The sequence below is a fragment of the Chelonia mydas genome, chromosome 9 (assembly GCF_015237465.2).
Source record: "Chelonia mydas isolate rCheMyd1 chromosome 9, rCheMyd1.pri.v2, whole genome shotgun sequence".
In the NCBI taxonomy this organism is placed as follows: Eukaryota; Metazoa; Chordata; order Testudines; family Cheloniidae; genus Chelonia; species Chelonia mydas.
The window spans coordinates 1,120,331-1,147,070 of record NC_057855.1 but is presented as its reverse complement, the minus strand read 5'-3'; the positions used below and the strand labels follow the sequence as shown (position 1 = coordinate 1,147,070).

The 26,740-nt window shown below is 50.6% G+C and overlaps 1 protein-coding gene across 5 annotated transcripts in view; it reads right to left on the bottom strand.

Moving 5' to 3' along the window:
• XXYLT1 (xyloside xylosyltransferase 1) overlaps window positions 1-26,740 on the bottom strand; it is a 101,171-nt gene that overhangs the window by 26,966 nt on the left and 47,465 nt on the right. For all 5 annotated transcript variants that reach the window (XM_037908710.2, XM_043523157.1, XM_043523156.1 and 2 more), the window contains one exon: window positions 12,290-12,422. In XM_037908710.2, coding sequence (XP_037764638.1) covers window positions 12,290-12,422 — 133 coding nt within the window. The remainder of the gene's footprint in view (window positions 1-12,289; window positions 12,423-26,740) is intronic.

Here is a 26,740-nt window from a genome sequence, read left to right as displayed (position 1 = left end):
GCGCTGTAGCCCTGAGGCCCTGCAGCATGGCCTGGAGCGGGGATCTGCCCCCCAGCTCAGCTGAACACCTTGTTCAGGAAGTCCAGCTTCGTGCAGGGGGTCGGGGTCAAGCTGTGAGCCAGGCAGCGTCTCCTGTCAGACCCTCGTCCTGTCACTCCTGGCTCTACGCCTGCAGCCTGCGGAGTTTGCCTGCACATCCAAGAGGGCTGTTGATGCAGCCATGTGGCCAGAGGGTAGGAGGTTTGGAATGGTCAGGCCACTGGCGTGCGGGGACCACTGCCTCTCTGGCTGACCAATGTCCCATTGTTTCCTAGTGCTCCCCGGGTGGGCTGTCTCTTGTGTCGTACTTCGATTGTAGCCTCAGGGGGCAGGAACTGTCTTTCTGTCCCGTGTTTGTGCAGCGCTGGGGCCTGGTCCGTGGCCGGGGCTCCTGGGCACCACGGCAATGCTAATAATAAATGATAATCGCTCTCAGTGAGCTCAGGAACGGGCACGGAAGCCCAGCTGCTGGGTGAAGAGCATCGTCCCCAGCCCTCTGCCGGCCGGTGCACACGTTACTAAGCAGCACACCCGATTAGCTGGAACGCTAAGCAGGCGCAATAAGCTTTGTAAAGATTATGACTTTGCATAAGTGCTTCCTTGCGCAGAAACCCATCTGCTAATATAAACCTTGGGGCTGAGTTGATGCCACCCCCACAATCCCCTACGCTAACACAGATGCACCAGCCCAGATGTTAGTCCCCTTACGTGCAGAGAACATGTGACCAGGTACCTGACTGTCCTTAAGGGGCCCCACCTCCAAACCTCACACACAGTCCCTGTATAACCCACATCCTGTTGGGGACCAAGGGCTGGCAGCATCAGAGTCCAGTGCTGCCAATACGAACCTACCGGCACGTTCTAGCTTAAGGGACAGTCCTGCGCAGATCCTGAGTGCCCTCAACTCCCACTGGAGCCAAGGGCAGCTGAGCGTGCTCAGCACCTGGCTGGATCAGCCCCTTCCTGTGGCCGGTCTTGCAGAGACATTTGTAATCCCCTGTACCGTGTGTCTGATGCAAGTGGAGCAGGAAGTACAGCATGTCTGAGCCATGAAAAGAACCTGGGTCAAAACACAGCAGCTGGCAGAAAAGGGCGAGCCCAGCTCAGGAAAGGGTACGGGACACACCCAGCTTTACATTTCAATGGTATTTAATAACATGCCAGAGGAGGGACCCGTGCAGGCTCCCCACATCCTCTCCCACCCACGGTGCATCCATGCCACAGAAAGCAGCCTTGCACTCCACTGAGTACGTCGATATTGTGTTGTCCACTCCACCGCCAAAGCAAACCTGCCAGGGCATGGCTGGGCCACAATGCTGGGATCCCAGGGGAGAGCTAAACATGCAGAGCATCACCTGCAAGTAACAAGCCGCAGTGCAACGACCTGAGCCAGCACTGCTCAGGAGAGGTGCCATCCCCAGCCAACGCAACAGAAACCTCAGCAACTTGCTCTCGGACAGGCTGAGAGACTGTCATGCTCTGGAAATGCACTTGTCCAACACAAACATCACCCAGGCATTGTTTCAGCATGAGTCAGTGACTGGAAACACTCCAGCACCACCCTGTTTTGCTGTTTGGAGGTTTCCCCTAACTCTGCAGGATATGAGCGCAGGCTCGGGGCCGTTTCCTATCTGCTTCTCTCTTACTGTTACATTTCCTGCAAGCATTTGTATTGATACTGCCCAGCAGCTCAGGGCTCCTGGCTTCTGCATCGACAGCATTTTATGGTTACAAAGCCTAAAAACAGAAAACAGAAATGCAAATGGATGGAGTGAGTGGGAACCTGTGTCCTAGACCCTGGGAGGCATGCAGGGGAACAGCAGCATTTCACCTTGGCGTTGAAAAAATGATTCTGATTAAACACTCCCCATCTACTCTGACAGGGGCTGTATGTGTAGATTCATAGATCCCGAGGCCAGAGGGAACTTTGTGCTCAGCTAGACCGACCTGCTGTATAACACAGGCCAGAGAACTGCCCCAACATAGAGAAGATCTGTTAGAAAAACATCCAGTCTTGATTTAAAAAATGTCAGCGATGGTGGATCCACCACAACCCTTGGTAACTTGCTCCAGTGGTTAATTACTGTCACTGTTAAAAATGTACATCTTATTCCCAGTCTGAATTTGTCTAGCTTCAAATTCCAGCCAGTGGATCCTGTTAGACCTGTCTCTGCTAGACTGAAGAGTCCATTATTAAATCTTTGTTCCCCATGTAGATACTTACTGACTGGCATCAAGTCACCCCTGAATCTTCTCTTTGTTAAGCTAAATAGACTGAGCTCTTTGAGTCTCTCACTATGAGGCATTGTCTCTAATTCTTTTTTCTCTGACCCCTCTCCAGTTTATCAACATCCTTCTTGAACGGTGAACCCCAGAACTGGACACAGTATTCCAGCAGCAGTCACACCAATGCCAAATATAAGGTAAAAGAACCTCTCTGCTCCTACTCAAGAGTCCCCTGTCTGTGTGTCCTAGCTAGGTGACCAGATAGCAACTGTGAAAAAACGGGACAGGTGCCTATATAAGAAAAAGTCCCAAAAAACAGGACTGTCCCTATAAAAATGGGACATCTGGTCACCCAAGTCCTAGCCCATGTTGTTATTGTTGATTACATGAGCTCTTTTGGCCCCAGCATCACACTAGGATCTCATGTTCACCTGACTATCCACCATGACTATCAAACCTTTTTCAGAGTCACTGCTTCCCAGGAGAGAGCCCCCCATCCTATATGTCTGGCTGACATTCCTTGTTCTTAGAGGTTTCCATCTGCATTTAGCCGTATTGAAACCCATATTATTTGCTTGTGCCCAGTTTACCAAGCGATCCAGATCGCTCTATATCAGTGACCTGTCCTCTTCATTATTTGTCACTCCTCCAATTTTTGTGTCATTTTAATTCCAGATCATTGAAAAAAATGTTAACTAGCAGAGGGCCAAGAATCGATCCCTGTGGGACCCCACTGGAAACACACTCGCTCAGTGATGATTCCCCATTTACAGTCACAATTTGAGACTTATCAATTGGCCAGTTTTTAATCCATTTAATGTGTGCCGTGTTAATTAATTGTTGTTTAATCAAAATTGTGTGGTACCCAGTCAAAGACCTTACAGAAGTCTAGGTACATTACATCAACACTATAATCTAAATCTATCAAACTTTCCAGAAATCCATGTTGATTTGCATTAGTTACATTACCCTGCTTTAATTCTGTACTAATTGAGTCCCATATTAGCTATTCCATTATCTTGCCCACGATCCAGGTCAGGCTGACAGATCTAGAATTATCTAGGTCATGCTGTTTACAGTTTTTAAATATTCCAGTCTTCTGGAACTTGCCTTGTGCTCCAAGACTTACTGAAAAGCAACATTAATGGTCTAGCAAGCTCCTCAGCCAGCTCTTTTAAAACTCTTGGAGCAAGTTACCTGCTGATTGTCTAACTTTAGTAGCTTCTGTTTAACATCCTCCAGAGATATTGGTGGAATGGAAAGAGTGTTATCATCACCATATGATGAGACTGCATCATCTCTTGTTTCCCTTAATATAGCATAGAAATATTTATTGAACACTTCTGCCTTTTCTGCATTGTTATTGAAAATTCTACCATTTCCATCTACTAATAGACAAATATTATCAGGATTCTTTTTGTTTCTAATATATTTTAAAAACTCCTTCTTACTGTGATTAACTCTGCTTGGCATAGACTTCTCCTTGTGTCCCTCTGCTTTCCTTATCAATTTTCTACAATTCCTAACTTCTGATTTATCTTCATTACTATCAACTTCCCCATTTTTCCATTTGTCATATATTATTATTTTTATAGCTGCCTTCACTTCCCCTCTAAACCAGGCCAGTTTTTTAACCAGCATGGCCTCCTTCCTCAGTTGTGGGATTGTGCCTTTTGGGGCATCTAGTTTGGTGTTCTTAAATGATTCCCAATTATCATTCAGATTTTTCTGATGAAATTCTTCCTCTCAGTTGATTTAGCTCATAACTGTTTTCAGCTTTGTGAAATTGGCCCTATTAAAGCACCAAGTGTATATATGACTGGTCTTGACTTAATTCTATTTGCACATTATAAATGTGATCAAGTCATGATCACTTGTACCTAAGCTACCATTAACTTTTAACAGGTTACAAGTAACACAATGATGGCCCATAAGACACAGTGAACATGTGATCACAGACAAGAGGGCAGAGGTGATTTGACTCCGGATGGACAGGGAGAATGGGGTCAAAGGAAATCCGACGAATACATGGGTAAGGGAAACCCCAGGCCCACTGATGGCACGAACTCAGGCATCTCCGGGCCTTGTCTGCACTATGGGATTCTCTGTGTGTTTTTCTGCACAGCTGTAAGCATGCCGGTGTTTTTACTGCTGTGTTATTTAGCCTTGCCCCGGGCAGGTTTTCATGACCCGCTACTCAAGATGCCTGAGCCCTGCTTGTCATTGTGCCGACACTGCGGCTAGCACGAGAGGCATTGCACTTCCTAGCACAGTCAGAGCCGCAGCACATGGCCCTGGGCACGGCCACGGCTCGCACAAAGGCGATCTGACCCCAGGCGAACGTGCACCTTGTTGCTGGACATGGATCGCAGAACCCTGGGCAACCACCTGGGGCCAATCCGTGAAACACCACTCTGCCAGCTTCACTCTGGGGCTGCAGCACCATCGCACCCACAGAGGGGTCCTGTCAAAGCTGCAAGGGAGCAGGGAGGAAGTCACAGGGGAAAAGCAGGGTCCCCCCAGACCTGTAGCCAGCACAGACTCAGGCACCGCAAGCAGCGCCTTCAATCCATCTCTGGGTCACAGGGCACACGAGAAAGGACCTGGCTGCAGTTTTGATGCCCTGTTTTTCTGTATAACTAACGCACCATTTTCGTCTTGCTTAGAATTGGCAGAAATGGCATCAGGGTCCTAGCTCCTGTTCTTGTGCTGTTTGTTTGGTTTCTGTTTGCCAAGTCTTCCACCAAAGGGGGTTTCAGTGCTAACGGGCAAGAGGAGTTCTGCAGGAGTGGGTGCCCAGGCTACCCCATAGCTCTCCATGCCCTGGATGGCTGGAGGATAGGGAGTCTTGGGTTTTTAATATGGATAAAAACAACAATACGGATAATCCAAACCAAACACAGTCAGAAGCAAAAACTGGTCTGAAAACATGAAATAGGGGTATAAATAACCACCCACCCAGCCTGTCACTGCCATGAATATTTGCTGGACACCACACCCCAGTCTGCTACCATGCAGGTGCTTTCCTTTGACAGCAGAAAGTAAAGCACTACACCCTTATTCAGCCCTCCCGGGATGGCCAATCGTTCATGGACTTGGCCCGAGAACCACGACTTGCCTTTAGAAGATCACTTGCAGAAAGGGGTTAGTAGGCTACATCCTCCAGAGCTACCCATAAGGCTGCTCCGGCCTCAGCCACCACATACAGGGCCATTCTACCTCTGAGGCATTCCCGGAAAACAAAGACACATTTTGTTCCACGCACACAGACTCCTGGAGTCTACACTGCGAACACTGTACAATGATCTCAGTCTGACGTCAATCTTGAAATCTGACTCTGCAACACCGTAGCTAGTCCCTGTGGTGTAGTAACGTGATATGACAGGTGGAGCTGGATTTACTGCTCTGGGCCCTGCAATCCTCCACACGTGCCCAGAACAGGTACAGCAACAAGGCAAGCTCCCCACACGCCTGACCTGGAGGGGTCCCCCGAGGGGAGCACAGTGTCTAGGTCCCTGTCTGCAGAGAGTCCAGACACAGGGCAGATGAGAGCCATTCTCAGATTCATACCCAGAGCCCCCTGTCCAGTGACTCCTGTATCCAGCCCAATAGTTGAGGCCCTACCAAATTCATGGTCTATTTTGGTCAATTTCACGATCATAGGATTTTAAAAATAGTAAATTTCATGACTGCAGCTACTTAAATCTGAAATTTCACGGTGCTGTAATTGTCGGGGCCCTGACCCAAAAGGAGTTGTGGGGGAGTCGCAGGGTGATTGCAGGGGGGGTTGCGGTACTGCCACCCTCACTTCCGTGCTGCTGCTGACGGCAGCGCTGCCTTCAGAGCTGGGCGGCCGGAGAGCGGCGGCTGCTGGCTGGGAGCTCAGCCCTGAAGACAGTGTCACCACCAGAAGCAGCGCAGAACTAAGGGTGGCCTGGTGTGGTGTTGCCCCCCTTCCTTCTGCGCTTCTTCCTGCAGAGCTGGGCCCTCAGCCAGCAGCCGCCGCCCAGCTCTGAAGGCGGTGGAGACGTAAGGGTGGCAATACTGCAACCCCGCTAAAACAACCTTGCAACCTCCTCCCAGCAACCCCCTTTTGGGTCAGGACCCCAATTTGAGAAACACTGGTCCCCCCGTGAAATCTGTATCGTATAGGGTAAAAGCACGCTAAAGACCAGACTTCACGTGTTTTTCATGGCCGTGAATTTGGCAGGGCCCTACCAAGAGCATGCGCAGAGCTGGCTTGGGAGCAGCTGGTCACTCGGCCCAGGCTGCTGCAGAGCAGCCAGCTAGTGAGGGCTTAAATGTGCCACTGAGCCGGCTTCGGACGAGTGACCTAGAGGTGACAACGCAGCGCCATAGCCCATTGCCATTCCTCTCCCTGAGCTATGCCCCAGCATCACAAGGGCGCAGCAAACAGCCGCTTTCGTTTCAGCTCCGCTCACAAAACTGTTAAAAAAACAAACAGTGTTAAATGGAAAGGGATCCACTTAGCCAGAACACGTCCCCCACACGGTCCGACTGGCTTCGTCAACCCCGGAGAGCGAGAAGGGTTGTGTGCAAAGATGAGCCCCGGCCCCGCAGTCATGACTCTCTGGATGGGTGCAGGGATTCGACTGCAGGGTAGGAGCCAAAGTCAGAGAACAAATGGTACTGTGGCTCCATATACAGTCTCTCTCAATCAGAGCAAATTTGCTCTAATTACAAATAAGATATTTTCTACCAGCCCAGCAAACTCAGCCAGGATCCTGAAAGTCAAGACTGGTTATTCCTGGCCTGTGCGTTCTCCCTGGGAACACAGATCTACAGCAGGAGCTCAGGGGACAGCTGGTTGGCGATTTGTCAGGCAGGTTGCATGCAGCTCATTCTCCCACGGCTCTCGTCACGAGGGTGCAAGCGGCACACTGGTGTCACGTAGGCCTCTGCACAGTAAAAGTCCCCCCCCGGTGCCAGTCACCGTTCGACCTATCCAGCAATGCTAGTGCACCCAGCTTCCATACCACCTCTGGAGGAGGGCGAAGGGAGGGTGTGTGGCCAGAGACTGCTGCACTTCAGCTAGCCCCCGATGGCCTTTGATCCCGTGGGGACGGTTGCCAGGTGGCATAGGTGAGAGCAGCCCCAGGGCTGGGGGGGCAGGGCTATGTGCTGAAAACCAGGAAGCCCCAAGCCTCCCGCCTGCTGCACAGAGTCTCGTAGCAGGAGAGAATCTGGGTCTTTAATTTCCAATATTAAGAAAAATCCATTTAGACTTATAAATAACAAATCTTAAACATTGGCACATTTCCTTTGGGCACAAGCCTGCCGCTGCCTGTCCGTTATACAGACTGGGCGTGGGAGCAGAATCCACGCCATGTCTGTGCACCCAGCACTGAATTTATCATGGCTCCGGCCAGCCAGCAGCGCATAGTACGGCTGGGCTCCCCTCAGAAGAAGATTTAATTATTAATGCCCATTACTAACAGCTGAAATGGGAAAAGAAGAGACATGAAGAGCTGTTAATTGCTGATCCTTCCCTGAGCACACACTCATTACAACCAGCAATTCCAGTCTGGGGAGCTGAGCCGCTCCACCTGAGAACCCTCGTGCAAGCCAGTCTGGTACAACCAACTCATCAAGGCATCTCATGGTGAGGATCTGGCTCAGCCTCGATTACAACGAAATTTGAGATTCGTCTTTTGAACAGACAAGGCCAAACTAAATCAATTTCCTTGCGTACTAATCAGAACATTGAGAATTTCAGTTTAGAGGAGACATCCTCAACGGGGATCTGGAAATGACACCGCAAGAACCTGCTTTGCTCCTTTAGTCTGACTGCACTGTGCGGAAAGCCGGCCACACGCGTCACAGGCACAAAGGGAGAGATGCTGCTGACTCACGCAGCACCTTACTAGTCGCTAATGAAAAATGCTGTGTCAGAGCTAGGAATTACTATTGTTACAGGCAGGAAGTTACGGCTGAATTTGACAGCAGGCGTGCGCGCTCCTGCTGCATTCAGAGATGAGGAACAGTGCCCAGGGGGTAGCAGTGTTCTCCCGGCCCCCCAGGAGTCAGACACAGCAGAGCAAACCCTGAAGTCCCTTCTAGGCCGTAATTCAGCAAAGCCCTTGCCCAGGTCTCATGGAAGGTCCATGGGAGCGGCAGGTGCTCAGCACACTTGTAAATCAGGCACCTCGAGACAGGCGCCCGAGGACAGAGTTCGAATTCTGTCTACAGGCCACCAAGGGAGCTTTGCTCCAGCGACCTGCCCGAGTTCGCCTAGATCCGTGCTGGGATTAGAACTTGGGGGCTCCTGGTGTCAAGCTGTCCTGCAGCGGCTCCAGGTCATGGCTACCAAGCTCCGGGCAGACTGTTAGGAACCAGGGCACAAACCCCAGATTGGCTGCGAGTTCTACACTTAGATTTCACCGACCAATTAGCAAGTGTAAACTCCCCAGCCACTGTAACAGTCTTCACATGGAGTCACAGACGGTCTCCTTGGGTACTCCAATCTGTCTCTCCACCTAGGTGTGACAGATGGTCCCTGACACCAAGGATCACAACAATATTCAGGTTACTCCCAGTCCCAAAGGACCAGTCACTTTCCCAAGGCACCTTAGATCCTATAACAAAAGACAATGCTTGTAGCCAATCTTATAATAAACCAACTAAAGATGTATTAAATAGGAAAAGGAAACAAGAGCGTAAAGAACAAGGTTAAAGCAGGTAAATTTACATACACAAATAAGCTACCATCTTAAGTTTCAAAAGGTACTAGAAGCTTCTATAAAAAGCAAGCTCTATATGTCCTTTAGGGCTAACCCAAGCTAAGCACTGGGGTTCTCTTGCTTGTGCCTAGAAACCTTGCCCCCAGAGTCCAGTCCTCCTTCTTAGGGTTTTATTCCCATCCCCCCATGTGCCCTGAGCTGTGACCTCAGCTGATGGGAGGAAGCCACTTGCAAGACTCATCTTCATTGGGGAGGGGGAAGAGCAGAGCAACAAAGTCTTTTATCCTCTTTAACGTCCCACACTAGCCCGTCTGGTGTCGATGGGCCTTCCTCGTTGGCCAGGATGGTCTCCTTCCATTGGAGACCAGCACTTTACACTAGTTAATGTCCCTCCCCTGTCTAGTGATTACGCAGTCACAGGGGCTTACTGTATCAATGCTTACATAGAATATCTGCATCCCATGTTACATGGTAATATGTGAGATTAATGTAAGCAGCAACTCACAAGCATTCAATACAGTCTAAACACTAAACCCATAAAACCCGGATGAGCCAGTTCGGTTCGAGCTGTGGGTGTGTCCGTGCTCAGTTGGGACCTGGGGACCTTGGCATGAGCTGGCACCTGGTCTGCCAGCTCGCTCCAGCTCCCTGGTCTGCGCTCAGATCACTCCCCTGCACCTCTCTTCAATAACAACTTTCTCTCTGCACACGAAGGAGCCTGGCATTGCCCTCACACCACCGTCTTTATGGTTTGTGTTTTAGGCTCGTCTGTCCCCAAAGCTGGGGTGAAGTTGTGGGGCATCATCAAACTCAAAGCCACTGTCTGAAGCATTTCTTCCCTGCCACCGTTACAGGCCTCGTGTATGGTCACTAGAGGTGAGAGAGGCAGAGACACATCCCTTGGGCTGGCAGTTCGGTTACTCTGTGCCCAGGACAGGCCCTTGTGCACAGCGGTGCCGCTGTGTCCCCGAGCAGCCAGCCAGCCAGGCTCCCAGTCTCTGTGGCTCTTTCGCACAGCAGCATGGGCGGGGTTTGGTTTTATATAAGAGTTTGTAACCCCCATGAACCTGGCAGGAGGGGGAGTGGTGGGTGGGCGCGGCAGCAGGGACAGGGAAAGACCCTGACATACCTTCAACTCCTTTAAAACAATGAATCAGGTTCCCGTTGCATTGGATGGTCGTGCATCACCATGGATGCTGTGCAGCTTGGAGCTCACTTGAGGCTCCGGGGCCACGTCACCCTGATCACGCGAGACCAAGCTGATGGAATGGCTCAGCTCCCAACACACTGGGCTCTGCTGAAAACGAGGCTACTTACTGAGGTGCCAAGGGGGAGCTCCGTGAATCTCTGGGCCTAGTGGGTGCACACTCAGCTCTGGCTGTGACGGGGGACGCCAGAGCTCTGTTAACTCCACTTCCCAGCTGCTGGGATTTGCAGTGGTGAAGGGCGACAGCCCTGGAAAACCCTGGCCCCTCGTTATCCACAAGCCTGGCCCAGTCAAGGAAGCGAAAACATCCATTTCCTACACCTCGCTGATGGCCTGAAGCCTGACCCACATTTCTGTCTCTGAAAAGGAAATGGGACCTCACTCTGCACTGGCTCAGTCTGGGCTTCCTGCTGAGCACAAGCGACTCAACGGTGCCAAGAGACACCCAGGTCGGACAATTACTTTGTGAGGAGTTCATTAGTGTGTGAATCCAGATCCATGATCCCACTGAGCTCACGCTGCAATAGGACTCCCAATGTGAAACCAAGGCACAGCTTGGAGATGGACCCTAATCTCACAGAAAAACACTTCAAGAGGATTATCGTGTTTTAGCAACCAGGCCAAGTTCCAGGCCAGTGACTCTCACTGGAAGCAGTCACGTTTCCTTAAAGAAATCCCAGCACCCTCAGAAGCGGTTACACATATTTAAAAAGATCATACTGTGTTCTGAAGCCGTGTGAATGTCTCTAGCTCTAGTGATCCCAGATGCTGTGTCAGGGATAGAGAGAAGGGAAAATGGTTTCTCTCCCTATTTTCCTTTGTCGATTTCTACGTGGGGTGTAGGGTCAGTCAGGGGCTCCTTGGAGTCACTAGCTACCCAGCCAGGCTCCCCATTGGTTATGTGACTCTTTCACCCGGCAACAGTGGAGAGAAACCAACACAAAGACACTGGAAATGCCGTTCGCTTGCCCCTGCCAGGCCTTGTGACTGTGACTGGAAACATTTTTGGCTCTGCTGGAGCAGGCTGTGGCTTGAACTCCTGAATTCTCCACCTGGGTCGAGCTTGCAAAGCAGGATTATTGAGAGTTTTATCAGTGTGTAGTCTCCAGCATTCGTACAAATATGTCTTAGAGCAAAGGACATTTCTCAGTACAAAAATCATCGACTGCAACTGAAATCAGCACCAGCAAGAGCAGCAGCCTCCAGCACATGTGGGAAACCCACATCTACACAACACGCAAGTCAATATATTCCCAGCCCGTACACTCAGCACTCCGGCAGGACCCTTCAGGCAGTTCAAAGCCTCGCTTTTCTCCCTTGTGTTCTGTGCCTGCAGTGGAACGAAAGAACCAATCAAGTGCAAGGAGCCAAGAGTGGCCCCTAATATGGAGGTGCTCACCATGTTTGGGGTCAGGGATTCCTGGCCGGAGTCACTTTTTAGCACTGAATGTGGTCTGAAATCGGTGCAGGAAGTGGAGGGTGAGACCCATTTACACCTAGCATCACCACGATGCCATGCACGCAGCCCCCGAGGTGAGCAGAGAGGCCAGGAGGATGGCCGCACTGCACAGAGCCTGTGATTAGAACTTGGTTCAGCTCAGTGGTCAGACTAGCAAAACACACATGCAGCTGTCACACCTGGCACCCACCTTGGCAGGGAAACCGTTGCTGCTCTGACTGACAGAACTGAATCTTTGTGGCCAAGGTTTTGGATGGAGACGCCCAGGGTTAGGCTCCTAAATCCAGCCGTAGGCACCTAAAGAGAAGCGGCCTTAGCATCCACAAGTCACAGCGACTCCTCTGGGAGCAGCATGGCCGGGAGCCAGGCCACGTCCAGGGAGCCTATGTACAGACTTCAGGAACTCAGCTTTGCAAGTTTTGGCCTCTCTGTCCAAAGTGACACACGGAGTTAATGACTTAGGCAAAGAACAGCGTCCTGTATGTTTCTCTTCACACAGACACCAGACTCTGAATATCCCCAGTACACAGCCCCAGTAAGCAGGACTCATGGGATCTCTGTACTTTGCTCTGCAGAGTAAGTCTCCATGTGAGCAAAGCACAGGAACGCCAGCTGCTGTCTCGCCACCTCTGATGAGTGCCACACACATTAGCGTACCTGTAGACAGGCTGCATCTCTCTGGCTATCCCAATGACGGCTCCTTGCAGGAAATGGTCAAACTCCTCAAACAGCTCTCGGATGTTGGTCTCGTACTTCAGGTCCAAGTCCAGCTGGATTATCCGTTCTACCTCTGGAAGAGAGAGAGAAGAAAAATCAGCAACACAAGGTGACAAACTCACGCAGCTGTAAATCCATGGGGACGTCAATGGGGCTACGCTGATTTACTCCACCTCAATAGATGGGGGACCAATCTCCTCGGGGACAGGCTAGCCACAGCAGTAAGGAGGGGGTTAAACTATCAGCATCAGAGGAGGGTAAAAACAGGGAAAACACGAGCCTTCAGTCAACACAAAATTGAGATGAAGATGACAAAATTAATGAAGGAACCAAAGGCTGTGAAAAGAAGAAATTTTTAAATTGCCAACACACCAGTGCGAGGAGCCTGGGTAACTGCCAAGAGGAATCGGAATTGCTCATCGTTAAGGCTACAATTTTGACACGGAAGTAGCCGAAGTCATGGAATCCGTGACTTCCAAAGACCTCCGTGACTTCAGCCTCGGCAGCTGGGAGCTGCAGGGTCCCGCTGCCTCCTGCCGCGGCAGGGAGCTGTGAGGTACCCCCCTGCCCCGCCTGAGGCAGAAGGTCCCCAAGCTCCCAGCCACCAAGGGCAGGAGGGTACCCCGCAGCTCCCAGCCTCTGCAGAGGACAGGACGATCCATGCAGCTCCCTGCCAGCCGTGGCAGCAGGGGGACACCCACACCTCCCTGCAGCTGCTGTGGAGCAGGGGGACCCCAGCTGCTCCCCGGCCATGGGGCAGGGGGACCCCAGCGGCTCTCCACCACCTCTGGGAAGGAGGACGACCCTGGCAGCTCCTTGGACACTGCCGCAGTTATTAGTTATTATTTTCCATGACGAAATCTGAGCCTTACTCATTGTGAGCGTAAATGCCACCTAGCTGGCATTGCTGACACCGGGCGGGGTGATGCGAATGACTGCGCTGTTACAATCAGTGGTTATCACCTACTGAGGAAGGACTGAGTAGGCAAAAGGGAGGGGGAGGGGAGGGGCACTCTGTGTCAAAAATGGTATCAGCTGTGTCTGGGTCACTGATAACTCAGAAGACAATGCTCTTGAATGCTTATGGGTCAATGTCCAATGGATCAAGCACAAGATGGGGTATTAGCTGGTGTCTGCTACAGACCCCAAATCACACTAGAGAACAGGATGGCAGGCTCCTTATGCACCTATCTGTAATGTTAGGAAGAAAAGCTGAGTGATCAAGGGGAACTTCAATTTGAGCGACATACATTGCAGGTCTCATGTTGCCAGTACTAAAACATCCTTGGAATTTCTAAACATTATAGATAACAATTTCCTAACTCAACATGGGGGAATTCTTTATTAGGCTTTGTCCTAACAGATCACAGAACTAAAAGTTAATGGTAACTTAGGTATAAGACACCATGATTGGATCACATTTATAATGTCCAAGAAAAATGAATTCCAGACCAGTTATATATACTTGTGTTTTAATGGGACCAATTTCACAAAGCTGAAAACGAATATGAGACAAATCAGCTGGGAGGAACAATTTAATCAGAAAAATCTGAATGATAACTGGGAATTGTTTGAGAACACCTTACTAGCTGCCCAAAAAACCACAATCGAGGAAGAAGGCTGTACCGGTTTAAAAAAACCACCTGGGTTAGAGGATAAGTGAAGGCACCTATAAAAAATAATATGTGTTTACACACATACACCACAACAAATTGAAGAATGGGAAGTTGATAGTCATGAATATATATCAGAATTTAGGAACTGTAGAAAATTGATAAGGGAAGCAAAGGAACATATGAAGTCTATGGCCAGCAGAGTTAAGGACAATAACAAAGTGTTTTTAAAAACATACCAGGAACAAAAAGAATCCTGACAACGGAATTGGTCCGTTACTACATGGAAATAGAAGAATTATCAACAGTAATGCAGAAAAGGCAGGAGCATTCCATAAATATTTCTATTCTGTATTTAGGGAAAAAAACAGATTTAGGCAATCTCATTGTATGGTGATGTTAACACTCTTTCCATTCCACCAATGTATCTGGATATTAAATAGAAGCTATTAAAGTCAGACATTTTAAAATCAGCAAGTCAGGATAATTTGCATCCAAAAGCTTTAAAAGAGCTGGCTGAGAAGCTCGCTGGACTGTTAATGTTGATTTTCAATAAGTCTTGGAGGACTGGAGAATTTCCAGAAGACTGGAAGAAAGCTAATGTTGTGCCAATATTTTAAAAGTGTAATCAGGATGACCTGTGTAATTATAACTCTGTCAGCATGATATCAACCCCAGGTAAGATAATGGAGTGGCTGATGTGGGATTAGATTAATAATTAAAATAAGGTAATGTAAGTAATGCAAATCAACATGGGTTTATGAAAAACAGATCCTGTCAAATTAAGTTTATATATTTTTGATGAGATTACAAGTTTGGTTGATAAAAGTAATAGTGTTTACATAAGAAATTAAGAATGACCCTACTGGGTCAGACCAAAGATCCATCTAGCCCAGTGTCCTGTCTTCCGACAGTGGCCAATGCCAGGTGCCCCAGAGGGAATGAACAGAACAGGGAATCATCAAGTGATCCATGCCCCGTCACCCATTCCCAGCTTCTGACAAACAGAGGCTAGGAACACCATCCCTGCCCATCATGGCTAATAGCCATTGATGGATCTATCCTCCATGAATTTATCTAGTTCTGTATTAAACCCTTTTATGGTCTTGGCCTTCACAACATCCTCTAGCAAAGAGTTCCACAGGTTGACTGTGCGTTGTGTGAAGAAATACTTCCTTCTGTTTGTTTCAAACCTGCTGCCTATTAATTTCATTTGGCAACTCCTAGTTCATGTGTTATGGGAAGGAGTAAACAACACTTCCCTATTTACTTTCTCCATGCCAGTCATGATTTTATAGACCTCTATCATATCCCCCATTAATCATCTCTTTTCCAAGCTTAAAAGTCCCAGTCTAATTAATCTCTCCTCATATGGAAGCCGTTCCATACCCCTAATAATTTCTGTTGTCCTTTTCTGAATCTTTTCCAATTCCAATATATCTTTTTGAGATGGGGCGACCACATCTGCATGCAGTATTCAAGGTGTGGGTGTACCATGGATTTATCTAGAGGCAACATGATATTTTCTATCTTATTTTCTATCCCTTTCTTAATGATTCCCAATAATTTTGTTTGCTTTTTTGACTGCCACTGCCCATTGAGTGGATGTTTTCAGAGAACTGTCCACAACGACTCCAGATCTCTTTCTTGAGTGGTAACAGCTAATTTAGACCCCATCATTTTATATGTATAGTTGGGATTATGTTTTCCAATGTGCATTACTTTGCATTTATCAACACTGAATTTCATCTGCCATTTTGTTGCCCAGTCACCCAGTTTTGAGAGATCCTTTTGTAGCTCTTTGCAGTCTGCAAATTTTTGCACCTCACTGTTTACCCCTGTTTATGAATATATTAAATAGGACTGGGCCCAGTACAGACCCCTGGGAGACACCACTATTTACCTCTCTACAGTCTGAAAACTGACCATTTATTCCTACCCTTCGTTTCCTATCTTTTAACCAGTTACCAATCCATGAGAGAACCTTCCCTCTTATCCCATGACAGCTTATTTTGCTTTAGAGCCTTTGGTGAGGGACCTTGTCAAAGGCTTTCTGGAAATCTAAGTACACTATAGTCACTGGATCCCCCTTGTCCACATACTTGTTGACCCCCTCAAAGAATTCTAGTAGATTGGTGAGGCATGATTTCAAAAAGCACATTGACTCTTCCCCAACAAATTATGTTCATCTATGTGTCTGACAATTCTGCTCTTTACGATAGTTTCAACCCGTTTGCCCGGTACTGAAGTCAGGCTTACTGGCCTCTAATTGCCGGGATCACCTCTGGATCCCATTTTTAAAATTGGTGTCACATTAGCTATCCTCCAGTCATTTGGTACAGAAGCTGATTTGAGTGGTAGGTTACAGACGACAGTTAGTAGTCCTGCAATTTCACATTTGAGTTCCTTCGGAACTCTTGGGTGAAGACCATCTGGTCCTGGTGACTTGTTACTGTTTAGTTTATCAATTTGTTCCAAAACCTCCTCTAATGACACCTCAGTCTGGGACAGTTCCTCAGATTTGTCATCTAAAAATGATGTATTTAATATACATACATAATATATTTACAGACTTCTGTAAGGCACTGGACTGGCACCACACAATTATTTGATTAAAAAGCTAGAACAATATATAAAATCAACATTGTACAGATTAAATGGTTTAAAAACTGGCTAATTGATAGGTCTCAAAATATAACTGTAAACGGGGAATTGTCATTGAGTGGGTCTGTTTCACCCTGGGATTGGTTTTTAGTCCTGTGCTATTTAACATTTTTATCAATGACCTGGAAGAAAACAGAAAATCATAACTGATAACATTTGCAGACGACACAACAACTGGGGAAGTGATAAATAGCGAAGAGGACATGTCACTGATTCAGAGCAATCTGGATCATTTGGTAAACTGGGCGCAAGCAAATAGTGTGTGTTGTAATAAAGCTAAGTGTAAATGTATCCATCTAGGAACAAAGAACTGCTTTCTTACAGGATGGGGGGGTCTCTACCTGGGAAGCAGGGACTCTGAAAAAGATTTGGGAGGCATGATGGACAATCAGATGAACATGAGAGCCCGGCGTGATGAACAACAAGCTAATGTGATCAACAACAACAACATGCTCTGGGGTGGATAAACAGGGGACTCTCGAGTAGGAGCTGACAGGTTATTTTACCTCTATATTTGCACTGGTGTTACTGGTACTTGAATCCCGTGTCCAGTTCTGGGTTCCACAATTCAAGAGGGATGTTGATAAATTGGAGAGAAGAGCCGCGAGAATGATTAAAGGATTAGAAAACCAGCCTTACAGTGACAGACTCAAGGACCTCCATCTATTTAGTTTAACAAAGAGAAGGTTAAGGGGCGACTTGATCACAGTCTATAAGTACCTGCATGGGGACCAAAGATTTAATAATGGACTCTTCAGTCTAGCAGAGACAGATCTAACAGGCTCCAATGGCTGGAAGGTGAAGCTAGACAAATTCAGACTGGAAATAAGGCGAATATTTTCAACAGTGAGATTAATTAACCACTTGAACAATTTAGCAAGGGTCGTGGTGGATTCTCCATGACTGACAATTTTTAAATCAAGATGGGATGTTTTTCTAAAAGCTCTGCTCTGGGAATTATTGTGGAGCAGTTAAATGGCCTGTGCTGTACAGGAGGTCAGACGAGATGATCACGACAGTCCCGTCCAGCCTTGGAATCTATGAATCTAGGATCTGGGCCACACAGCTCAGTGGGCCAGATTCTGATCTCACTTACTTTGGTGTAACCTGAGAACAGCTCCATCAAATTCAGGAAACTTAAATACTAATAACTTAGGGCCGATTCCTCAAAGGTATCTGGGCAATGGAAGTTAGAAGTTTAAAGACCTTCCAGGTCTGGCCCTTCATGCTCTGGACAGGTATTCTGAATGTGCCAATGGCCCCTCTGATAAACCACTAACAGAGCCACCGTTTAGGCTAGTTACAATTCTAGATTCTCTGGGCCAGATTCTAATGTCTCTTCCACTTGTGTAAATTGATTTCTAATCATCATTTAGCTCTCGCTGCTGTCTAAACCTCTCCCTGCTCTAGTTTGGTCTGTCGTTAGCCACCAGGAGAAGTAAAGGCAATACCGAGCTGTAGATTTATTGAGTCTCCATGGATACTTTTAAGCATGGAGCTGTCTTGGGAAGTGAGTCTGCAGAAAGAGCATCACCTGCGCGTTCACGTGTCTCAGGCTACGGCTACAGGACGGAGCTTACGGCAGCGCTGCTAGGGCAGACGCGCTAAGCCAACGGGACAGAGCTCTCCGTCCATGTAATTCATCCACCCCCAACCAGCGGCGGAAGCTCTCCTGCCAGCACTGCGCCGTCCACACCAGTGCTCAGGTTGGTGTAACTCAGGTCGCTGGGGGGGTGGGGTATTCACACCCCCGAGCGACATAACTTATGCCAACCTAAGCAGTAGTGGGTACACAGCCTCACTGAGTCCTAGAGCGCATCAGCTCATCCCCCACGCACAGAGTGCTCCAGCTGCCAGCCCTGCAGACTCGGAGTGCTACCGTGGGGCTGTTCCACCTTAGGCTGGATCATTACGCAAGTCAGGTTCTATGGGTCAAATTACGTCCTCAGCATCCCCGGTGCAACCCACTAGCTTTCCGTGAGTGTGGGTAGCGAGCTCCCAGGTCACAGCACTGACTCGGCTGCACGGGAGCTGCCTGATTTCGCAGGGCTGGCAGCTGGAGAGTGCTCTTTGGCTGCAGGATGAGCCAACGTGCTCCAGAAATCAGAGACGCAGTGAGAAACGAGGGTCACTTGCAGGGCAGACCTGCGCCGAGTGCCCAGCTCAAGGCTCACTGTACGATTTGCTTCTCCAGAAGAAACACTCCAATACTGTTCTAAGCACCATGCACCAAGCCGCTCACACCTGACGACTCCCCGAGGCCGATCTGCGCAGTGACTTTACCAGGGTAAAAGCGATGGGCTGACAGTGCTGAGTGCCAGAGGCCTCCACTTAACTACAGAGAAGGTGCAGGGACAAGCATCTTCACCTAGTTCAGCCACATGCCTGCCCCTGCCCTCGCGTGCCAGACACAGCTCAGTCTCCAGGGTCTGCCCAGGCCTTGCCCTCACCCTCTGCTGACACAGCCAGTCCGTGACCATCGTGGGGCCCTGTTCACTTGGAACAGGTCTGAGATCCAACATGTCAGCCCCTGCGCACCAAGCAGCCAGAGGATCACGCCGGGCTCGTTCCAAGCTGCCAAGAGGGAGGTGAAAGGCTCCCTGGCCCATTCCTGATCCCGAGACACCTAGCTCCTTCACACACCACCAAGGCGGAAGGGCACTGGCAGCCCAGCCAGGTAAGGTGGACTCTGACAAGAGGGGATGGGAGCGGAAACTGCCACATTACCCTACCCTACATTTATAGAACAGTTCATTGTACAACAGGGTTGGCACCATTCAGGGCCGATGGGGACAAACCCTTTTCCAGAGCGCTTGTTCCATGTGGATTTCATTCACTGCATTTACATTTCAGAGGGCTGAAGAGCAATGCAGCAAGGGCAGAAAGACAGCATTTCCCCTGCCCACGGCCAAACAGCACCCACCTTTCATACCAGCAGAGCCTGCATGGATCCACATCCCACGACAGTGCAGTCAGTCGTCTGTAGCTACATCAAACGCTTTTCAGTGGCTGCTCTGTCCTGTAACATCACCGCTATTTATTCATTTCACTCTCAAAGCCAGCAACAAATTGGCTGGAATGCTGAGGGGTCCCCACTAAGTGGATTAAAAGAACTTTGTCAGCTTGTTTCAGTACCTACATTTTTATGTACCAGTGCCATTAAACAGCGACCACATGGCCTTTTGGAATCCAAGTACCTTTTTCAGCAACCGCCGGCTCTACCATCACTGATCTAACGACACTTAGCAAGCACGGGAGACTCCATCACAGAGTCTGTGGTGATGAGCACAACACAGGTGCTTTGAACAAGCAATAGTTAATAATCACCACATTCCCCCTGGGAAGCAGGTGGGTGTGAACGTCAGTGGGCACTAGTCTCCCCTCTACAGAGTGGGAAATGGATCCACACCACGTGAGTGACAAGGTCACACAGACAGACAGTGGCACAGCCAGGATTAGGATGCAGGTGTTCCTGGCTCCCAGTCCTGTGCTCACTCCTAGTCTTTATTCCTGAGGGCATTCTGCACCAAAAAAATTAAAAATTCTGTGCACAGTATTTTAAAATGCTGCAAATTTTATCTGTCAAATAAATGTGGAGACTCCAGCATGGCATTGGGGAGCACAGGCCACTGGCTGCACAGAGGTGAGAGATCATTCTGCAGCTCCCCTCAGGACGCAGACTCAGCAAGTGACCCCCTCTCGTATCTGTTGCCCTGTCTATACAATGGGAGCAGCACACACAAGCCAGCGCCTACCCCACAGGGGACTGTGGGATCAATTAGTCAATGGCCGTCAGGCCAAGCGTGCTGTTATTAGCAACCCTGGGCGCCAGTATGTGTAAGCAAACGGGAGCAGGTCTCGTCACTGCTGCTGCATTAGCTAACCCACAGAACTCCGCTGACCCAACAGCTCCCAAACAGAGAGGGGAGAAATCACCTGTTTGTTCTCAAATGTCTAAAAATGAGTTTAAAAAACTGAAATAAATGAATTTGGTCCAAGTGCCACCCCCCTCCCCACCGGGTAATTTTAAGAACTCATGAATACCCACTCGTGGCAGATTGCCAATTCCACTCTCTCTGTACCGACTGCAGTGTGCTGGGTAAAATGTAAAGCCCATCCAGTGACTGGCAATGGCTGCTTACTCCAAACACTGGCTGCAAAACCCTGCTAACTGCGATGCGTGTAACCACTCAGAGTGTCAGGTCCCTCTGCAGGTGCCAGCTGCTGCTGTCGGCGACTCCTCTGGGCCCCCATTCAACACAGCCCCTGAGCACGTGCGAGCGAGCGAACAGTGCTGCTGGCCTCGCCCCGGGCCTTCTGTGACAGTAACTGAGGTCTGGAAAGAGTTTTGTGAGTTACGTAAGTACACGTGTTGGGTCACTCAATGAACCCAGCCCCCGTTCTCCTCGGACACAATGCGAGGGCTAGTCCCAAGCCCAGAATGCGCCAGCCGGTCCCTTTGCCAGCACACTGTCAGCAGGCTGGCACAGCACATGACATGCACCATGGGACAGCGTCGGTTTCTCCCCCAGCTCCAAAATACATACTGCCACGCCCCGTCTCCGTTTATCTTCTTAACAGGAAAAGAAAAGCAGACTTTGAACTCAGGTCTCGGTTTCTGCTCCATCCCTCTCGGGGGCCACTAGCAGCTTCCCAGTTCTGACCAGCTCTGCCTCCACTCTGGGGCAGCAGCCTCAGGGCTGTCTCCCCAGCACCTGGCTCCTTGCTCCAGGGGACCCGCCCGAGGAGTCAGCTCCACTCCCCTGCAGCTTTCCCTCCAGCAGCACCACCTGTCCCAGTCAGTCACCCCCCATCCTGCCCACTAGCAGCCCTCTCCAGGCCCAGCAGCAGTCCAGCCCCTGTAATTGGCTGGATGAGACTCAGCTGCTCTGCACAGGGGAGCTGGGCTCGTCTATCCACAAGCCCCAGTTACCCTGTGGCACACGGTATGCAGAGGAGAGGTGTGAGACCCTCTGGGGAGAGCTGCAATGAGTTAGGAGAGGGGAGCAGATCCCTGGCAGCCCCATGTGACACTACAAAGGATGGGAGCCAGATGAGCCAAAGGGAAGGCAGCTCTCATCCAATTTACAGGAAACCCATTTCAGTCTGCAGCGAAAGCCTGTGGAGGGCAAGCCGCGGCTGAGTTCTGCTGCTGCAGAGGGCGGAGCTGGTGTCAACCAGGGTCTTGTCTCTGGCGCTTAGCACCAGAGTAGTTCTTGGCTCAGAAGCAGATGCCCATCGCTATTCTGCTTTCACAACCGGCAGCACGTGGAGCCATGGAGCCCCAAGCGTCACACCGAGCACGCTGCACAAAGGGCACCACAGACCTCAGGCCAGGCCCTCTGCATCCACTGCTAACCCCAGCATCTGTGGATAAAGCTTGGGGCTTGCCTTACTGGCTGCTTGACAAGCAGTGCCCTGCCTTCCTCCCTCAGCCTGATACCACTTCCCTCACCGGGCACGAGAGCCGGCTGTGTCAGGCTGTGTAGAGGACACAGTATCAGGACGGGGCGTGAGCTCCACCACCGACCTACTTCATTGCCTGGAGGACGGGGCCGAGATCTATAGCCCAGGGTGCTGTGAGGGTTAATTATGGACATTTACGTGCTTGGGGATCCTCAGATGAACTGGCACCATTCGTGTGCAAACAACACTAACAATAACATGAACTATCTGGACTCAGCAGTTCTTCACGTTCCATTTTCATCCTTCTTACATCTCCACGCGCTCTCTGGCCGCTCTGCACACGGGTCACACCATCCGCAGTTACCATTGTGCTGAGGATGGGTGGAAAGCCCTCCGTTTTCAGATCTAAAAGCATACTGCAGGGAACAGGAGAGACGACGCAGACTGGAGGGGCTAGGAATATACAGATCAAGTATGTGGCTTTTCCATTTCAAATGCATCCAGCACTTTCTATTTATATGTCTCCGGAACACATGGCTTTACAGCAGCACTGAATTCTTTGCAAAACCCTGCACTAATCCAGGGCACTCAGCACCTGGCCTATCCAATATATTATCCTCAGTGGAAAAGAAAAAGAAAAGTTAAAGAATAAACCATGACATCAGACAAGAGACTTGCAGTCTAGTCGCTGAAGTATCGAAGCTAAACTGTAAATCAAGGTGAAATACTGTCTGAGCGCCAACCTGCACAGTATTTCGTTTTGTTCGCTGGAGATGTGCTCATCCAACACTATCTAAAGGGGAGAGATGTACTCACTTCAGACTGCAGCAAACAATCCCACGGCCTGGCTAGTATTTGCCACCATCAAAATCCTCTGTTTGCAAAGATTTCAAACCGGTGTGCAGTAATGTGTGTGCTAAAGCAGATCCCCTCACTTTCCGGCTAACTTTAGGAAGCGTTAGCACGATGCAAGCGGAGTGACATAGGAGCAGGCTCTCTGAACTGGGAATGTGAGACACAGGCCTGAACACCCCTGGGTCTTTCCAGGGTGCCTTCTCGAACCCTAGAGCTAAAACAGGATTTCATAGCTGCTCAGTATCGCTACAGAGGGCCAAACCAAATCCCTGTACCCACACTTCCCATGAACGCAGACGTGGATATAGATAAAACTGGGCAGGCTAGCCCCATCACTCACAGGGACCTGAAGAAGGATCCTGGAAGTCACTTGTGCAGACCAGCACTGTGCGTTCACTGACCCCGACCAGAACAGCCCCTGGGCTACACACAGGAATAAGGGAGCGGGGATTAGAGAGGTGTGCCCCATTTGGGATTTAGGGCAAACCAGATAAATGCGATAATCCAACCCCAGGCGAAGGGAACCGTTTGGCGGGAAAGGACGTGCTGTGAAATCGATAGCGTTACCATCCAGCAGGCTCGTAAGGTGCCAACTCGCCCACACCGCTGCTTTCCGGGGCAGTGCAGGCTCCGTGGACCGTGGCTGGGACAACAGGCTGTTTCTGGAAGCTCTCATGCTGTGCAGGGAGGTGCCTCCAGCTGTCAGTCACATGCAGAATCTTTCTTTCATTTACCAGAACGTTTTTTAAGAATCCGACTTCGGCTCAGCTGCAGCCAGGCAACTGCAAGGAGGGCCCGTCACAGGTCAGTGCTCAATAACTTGTGCTAAAAGGGAATCTCCACTAGCGGTTTGCTATATAGGCACTATGACACATAGATGAGTGGGTAATTCCACACAGCAGAGGACAGTGACAGACATATGTTGCCATGCTCTAATGCAGCTACTTCTTCCTGCTATGGCAACATCCATCTGAGATGCTCCGAGAACTTTAACTGTTCATGAACTTGCCTCACAAGCGCCAGGGGACGGAGGTGTCATTAGCCCTGTTACAGATGGGGATATGAAGTGCTTTCCCCAAGGTCATCCAGGGAGTCCGGCAGAGCTGGGAACTGAACCCAGAGCTCCTGAGCCCCAGTTCCCTGCTTTAACTACAAGACATTTAACCAAAATCGCCAAACTGTCTTCAGGAGAAACTGGGCCCCTGGGCTCCTGCAGCACCGGAGCGAAGATGGGAAATTTTGACCTGTTTCTGTGGAAAGCGCACAATTTGCACCAGACCCAACTTTGGCCCCTGCAAACCCGCAGCCAAGGAGGCAGAGCGGTCTCCCCAGGAGCAGGGTGGAGGCAGCTGTAACCTCTGCCGGAGAGAAGCACCCCAAGGAGCAGCCTGGCCTCAGAATGGGGGAGCCAGGAGGAGGGGACTGAAACTTCCATCTGCCATGTGCTTCCAAGGAGCAGGAATGGGGGAAGGGACCTGGTACCCCCAGAAGGGACAGCTCTGGGAAGCAGGCGAGGTTTCCAAAGCTATCGACTCTAGCGCACAGCAGCCTTGAGACAGCTCATCGGGTTTCAATTAAACCAGCCACCAGCCATGCCACCTGACAGCTCTCATCTGTAATTCTAGAAAACAAACTGCAATTAATTGGCCCCAGAAGGAAGCTGAGCTCAGAGAGGAACTCCAATTTCCTCTCGCCTCTCTGCACTGGTCTGCACTACACACCTCCAGAGAACGGCCACCCTCAAGTGAGACATGGAGAGAGTAAAAACATTACAAAAGCATCTCGCACTTAGGCAGAAAATGAGCACGGGAGAAAATAACCACTGCTCTGCCAGCTGCCGTCTGCCCAGCTGGATTAACGGCTCCGAGCACGGCTTGTGCGCTCCCTGGTAACGGCAGTGTGCCGGGCTGGAATCGTTATGATCTACTGGGGCACTTGGTCCCTTTACAGATAGTTTCCCCTTTCTCCCAAGGGCGGATGGAGGAACCAGCTGGTTCCAGCTCCGAGGCCCAATCTCACCCCCCGCGCAGGGCACCACTTGGCGTGGTCGTGTGTGGAACCGTGAGGATGTGTCTCAGAAGACAAGGTATTTTCAACTTTGCCACTGAACCGGTAACTATATTTTGCCATCCGTTCCCTTCGATCCTGGGGCTTTCAGCCGCTGTGCAAACAAGGGCTTTAAACCACTCCCGGCAGAGCCTGGCCCGGTGACAGCCTGTCAGTACTGCAATTGCTGCAGCAGCCAGCATGGCTCAGGCGCTCCGGGTAATGCACAGGAACGGCCCCGGGGGCCAGGGCCCCTCTTCAGTGCGCCCAAGGGATACTGTGGGCTTGAAAATGGCATTTTCTCTCTCGCACCAGCTGCGTTACACTGAGCTCCCCAGACGCTCCCCGCCCAGAGCTCTCACCCTGCCGTGGCCAGGAGCCTGGCTTTACCATGTGCGGCGAGGGACGCAGACAGCAGAGGAGGAAGTGGCAAAAGCACATGATTCGTTTCTTTGCCAGAGCTGAGTTTCCATGAGAGCGCAAATTAATCTGTGATCTAAACTCCGGACAGGGGCCAGGCATTACTGAGCTCTAGTCCCCGCTCTGACACGGGCTCTGCCTGGCAATGGGCATGTCACCAGGCCCTGGGCCGGCAAACGGATCCACACCTGTGGCTGGATCAGGGCCTTCCTTTTCCTGCCCTGGATTCCCCCCTCCTCACGGGGGTGCTGTGAGGCTTAAGCAGCAAGCGAGGGCCAGGCCCACTGCCAGCGCTCTCTCAGGGTACGTCCACACTGCAATTACACACTGACTCAGGCTGCAGGGCGATCGAGCTGCAGCGTCCGGGCTCCAGCCCAAGTCAGCTGACACAGGCCAGCCGCGGGTGTTTAACTGCAGTGTAGACGTACACTGAGGCTCTGTGGGGTGCAGGGCTGCCCCAAACCAAATGGCACCCGAGGCGAGGAGAGTCTTCGGCACCTCCCCCCCCCACCTTCACTGGTTGCAGGAGGGAGGCTGCGCAGATGGTGCATTACTGGGCCCAGCTGTGCCACCCCTGCGACAGCCCCGCCTTGCGGCTTCTCGGCAGGGTCCCGCAGTGCAGTGGGTGCCTTTGGCACGTCGGGAATGAGCAATGGCACTGGAGAGCAGGAGTCTGTCCTCGCTGGCTGGCTGAACTCCTCAAGCCCAGCAGCCCCCACTGTGAGCAGGGCTGGTGTCAGGGCCTTTGGCCTGAGATGGAGCATTGAAAGACTCCGAGATACCCCAGCTCCACTTCAGACTGATCAGCGCCAAACCTCCCCAAAGAGAGCAAGCAGGACACACGGGACTCGCTGCAGGGGAATGCAGAGCAGGGCCTGTAGTGCAGAGAGCAGAAATGGAGCCCCGGCTCTGTCCAACAGCCATGCAGCTCAGCAGGCCATTGGGAGCAGGGCTGGGACCTGGCAGTCAAGGCACAATGCCCACTGGCTGTGATAGGAGCAGGACCTGGCCCGAAAGTGAACCCCTGGCCAGCTACAGCACATGGCTGGGGTGCAGAATCCTGCACCGCAATGCACAGCTGTCACACACGCCACGAGGCGCCTGCCGGTTTGCTGCAGCTGAGTTGTGGCCATGCAGCAGATGCACTGGGAAAAGCGCACCCTGCAATACTCACGCTGCGGGAGGGCGCAAAGCCCATGGTCCCGCAGCGCACGCCGGGCCTGGGAGGGGCCGGCCGCCCTCGCACTTACCTTTAGCTTTACGTTTAGCTTTCAATCACATCAGCAAACGTGACTGTTCCCTGTACCGCCCCCACCAGGCAACTTGCAGACGTGCTGGGGCAGGCGCGCCCGCCCCTGCAGACGGAGCAGCCTGTGCTCAGGTGGTT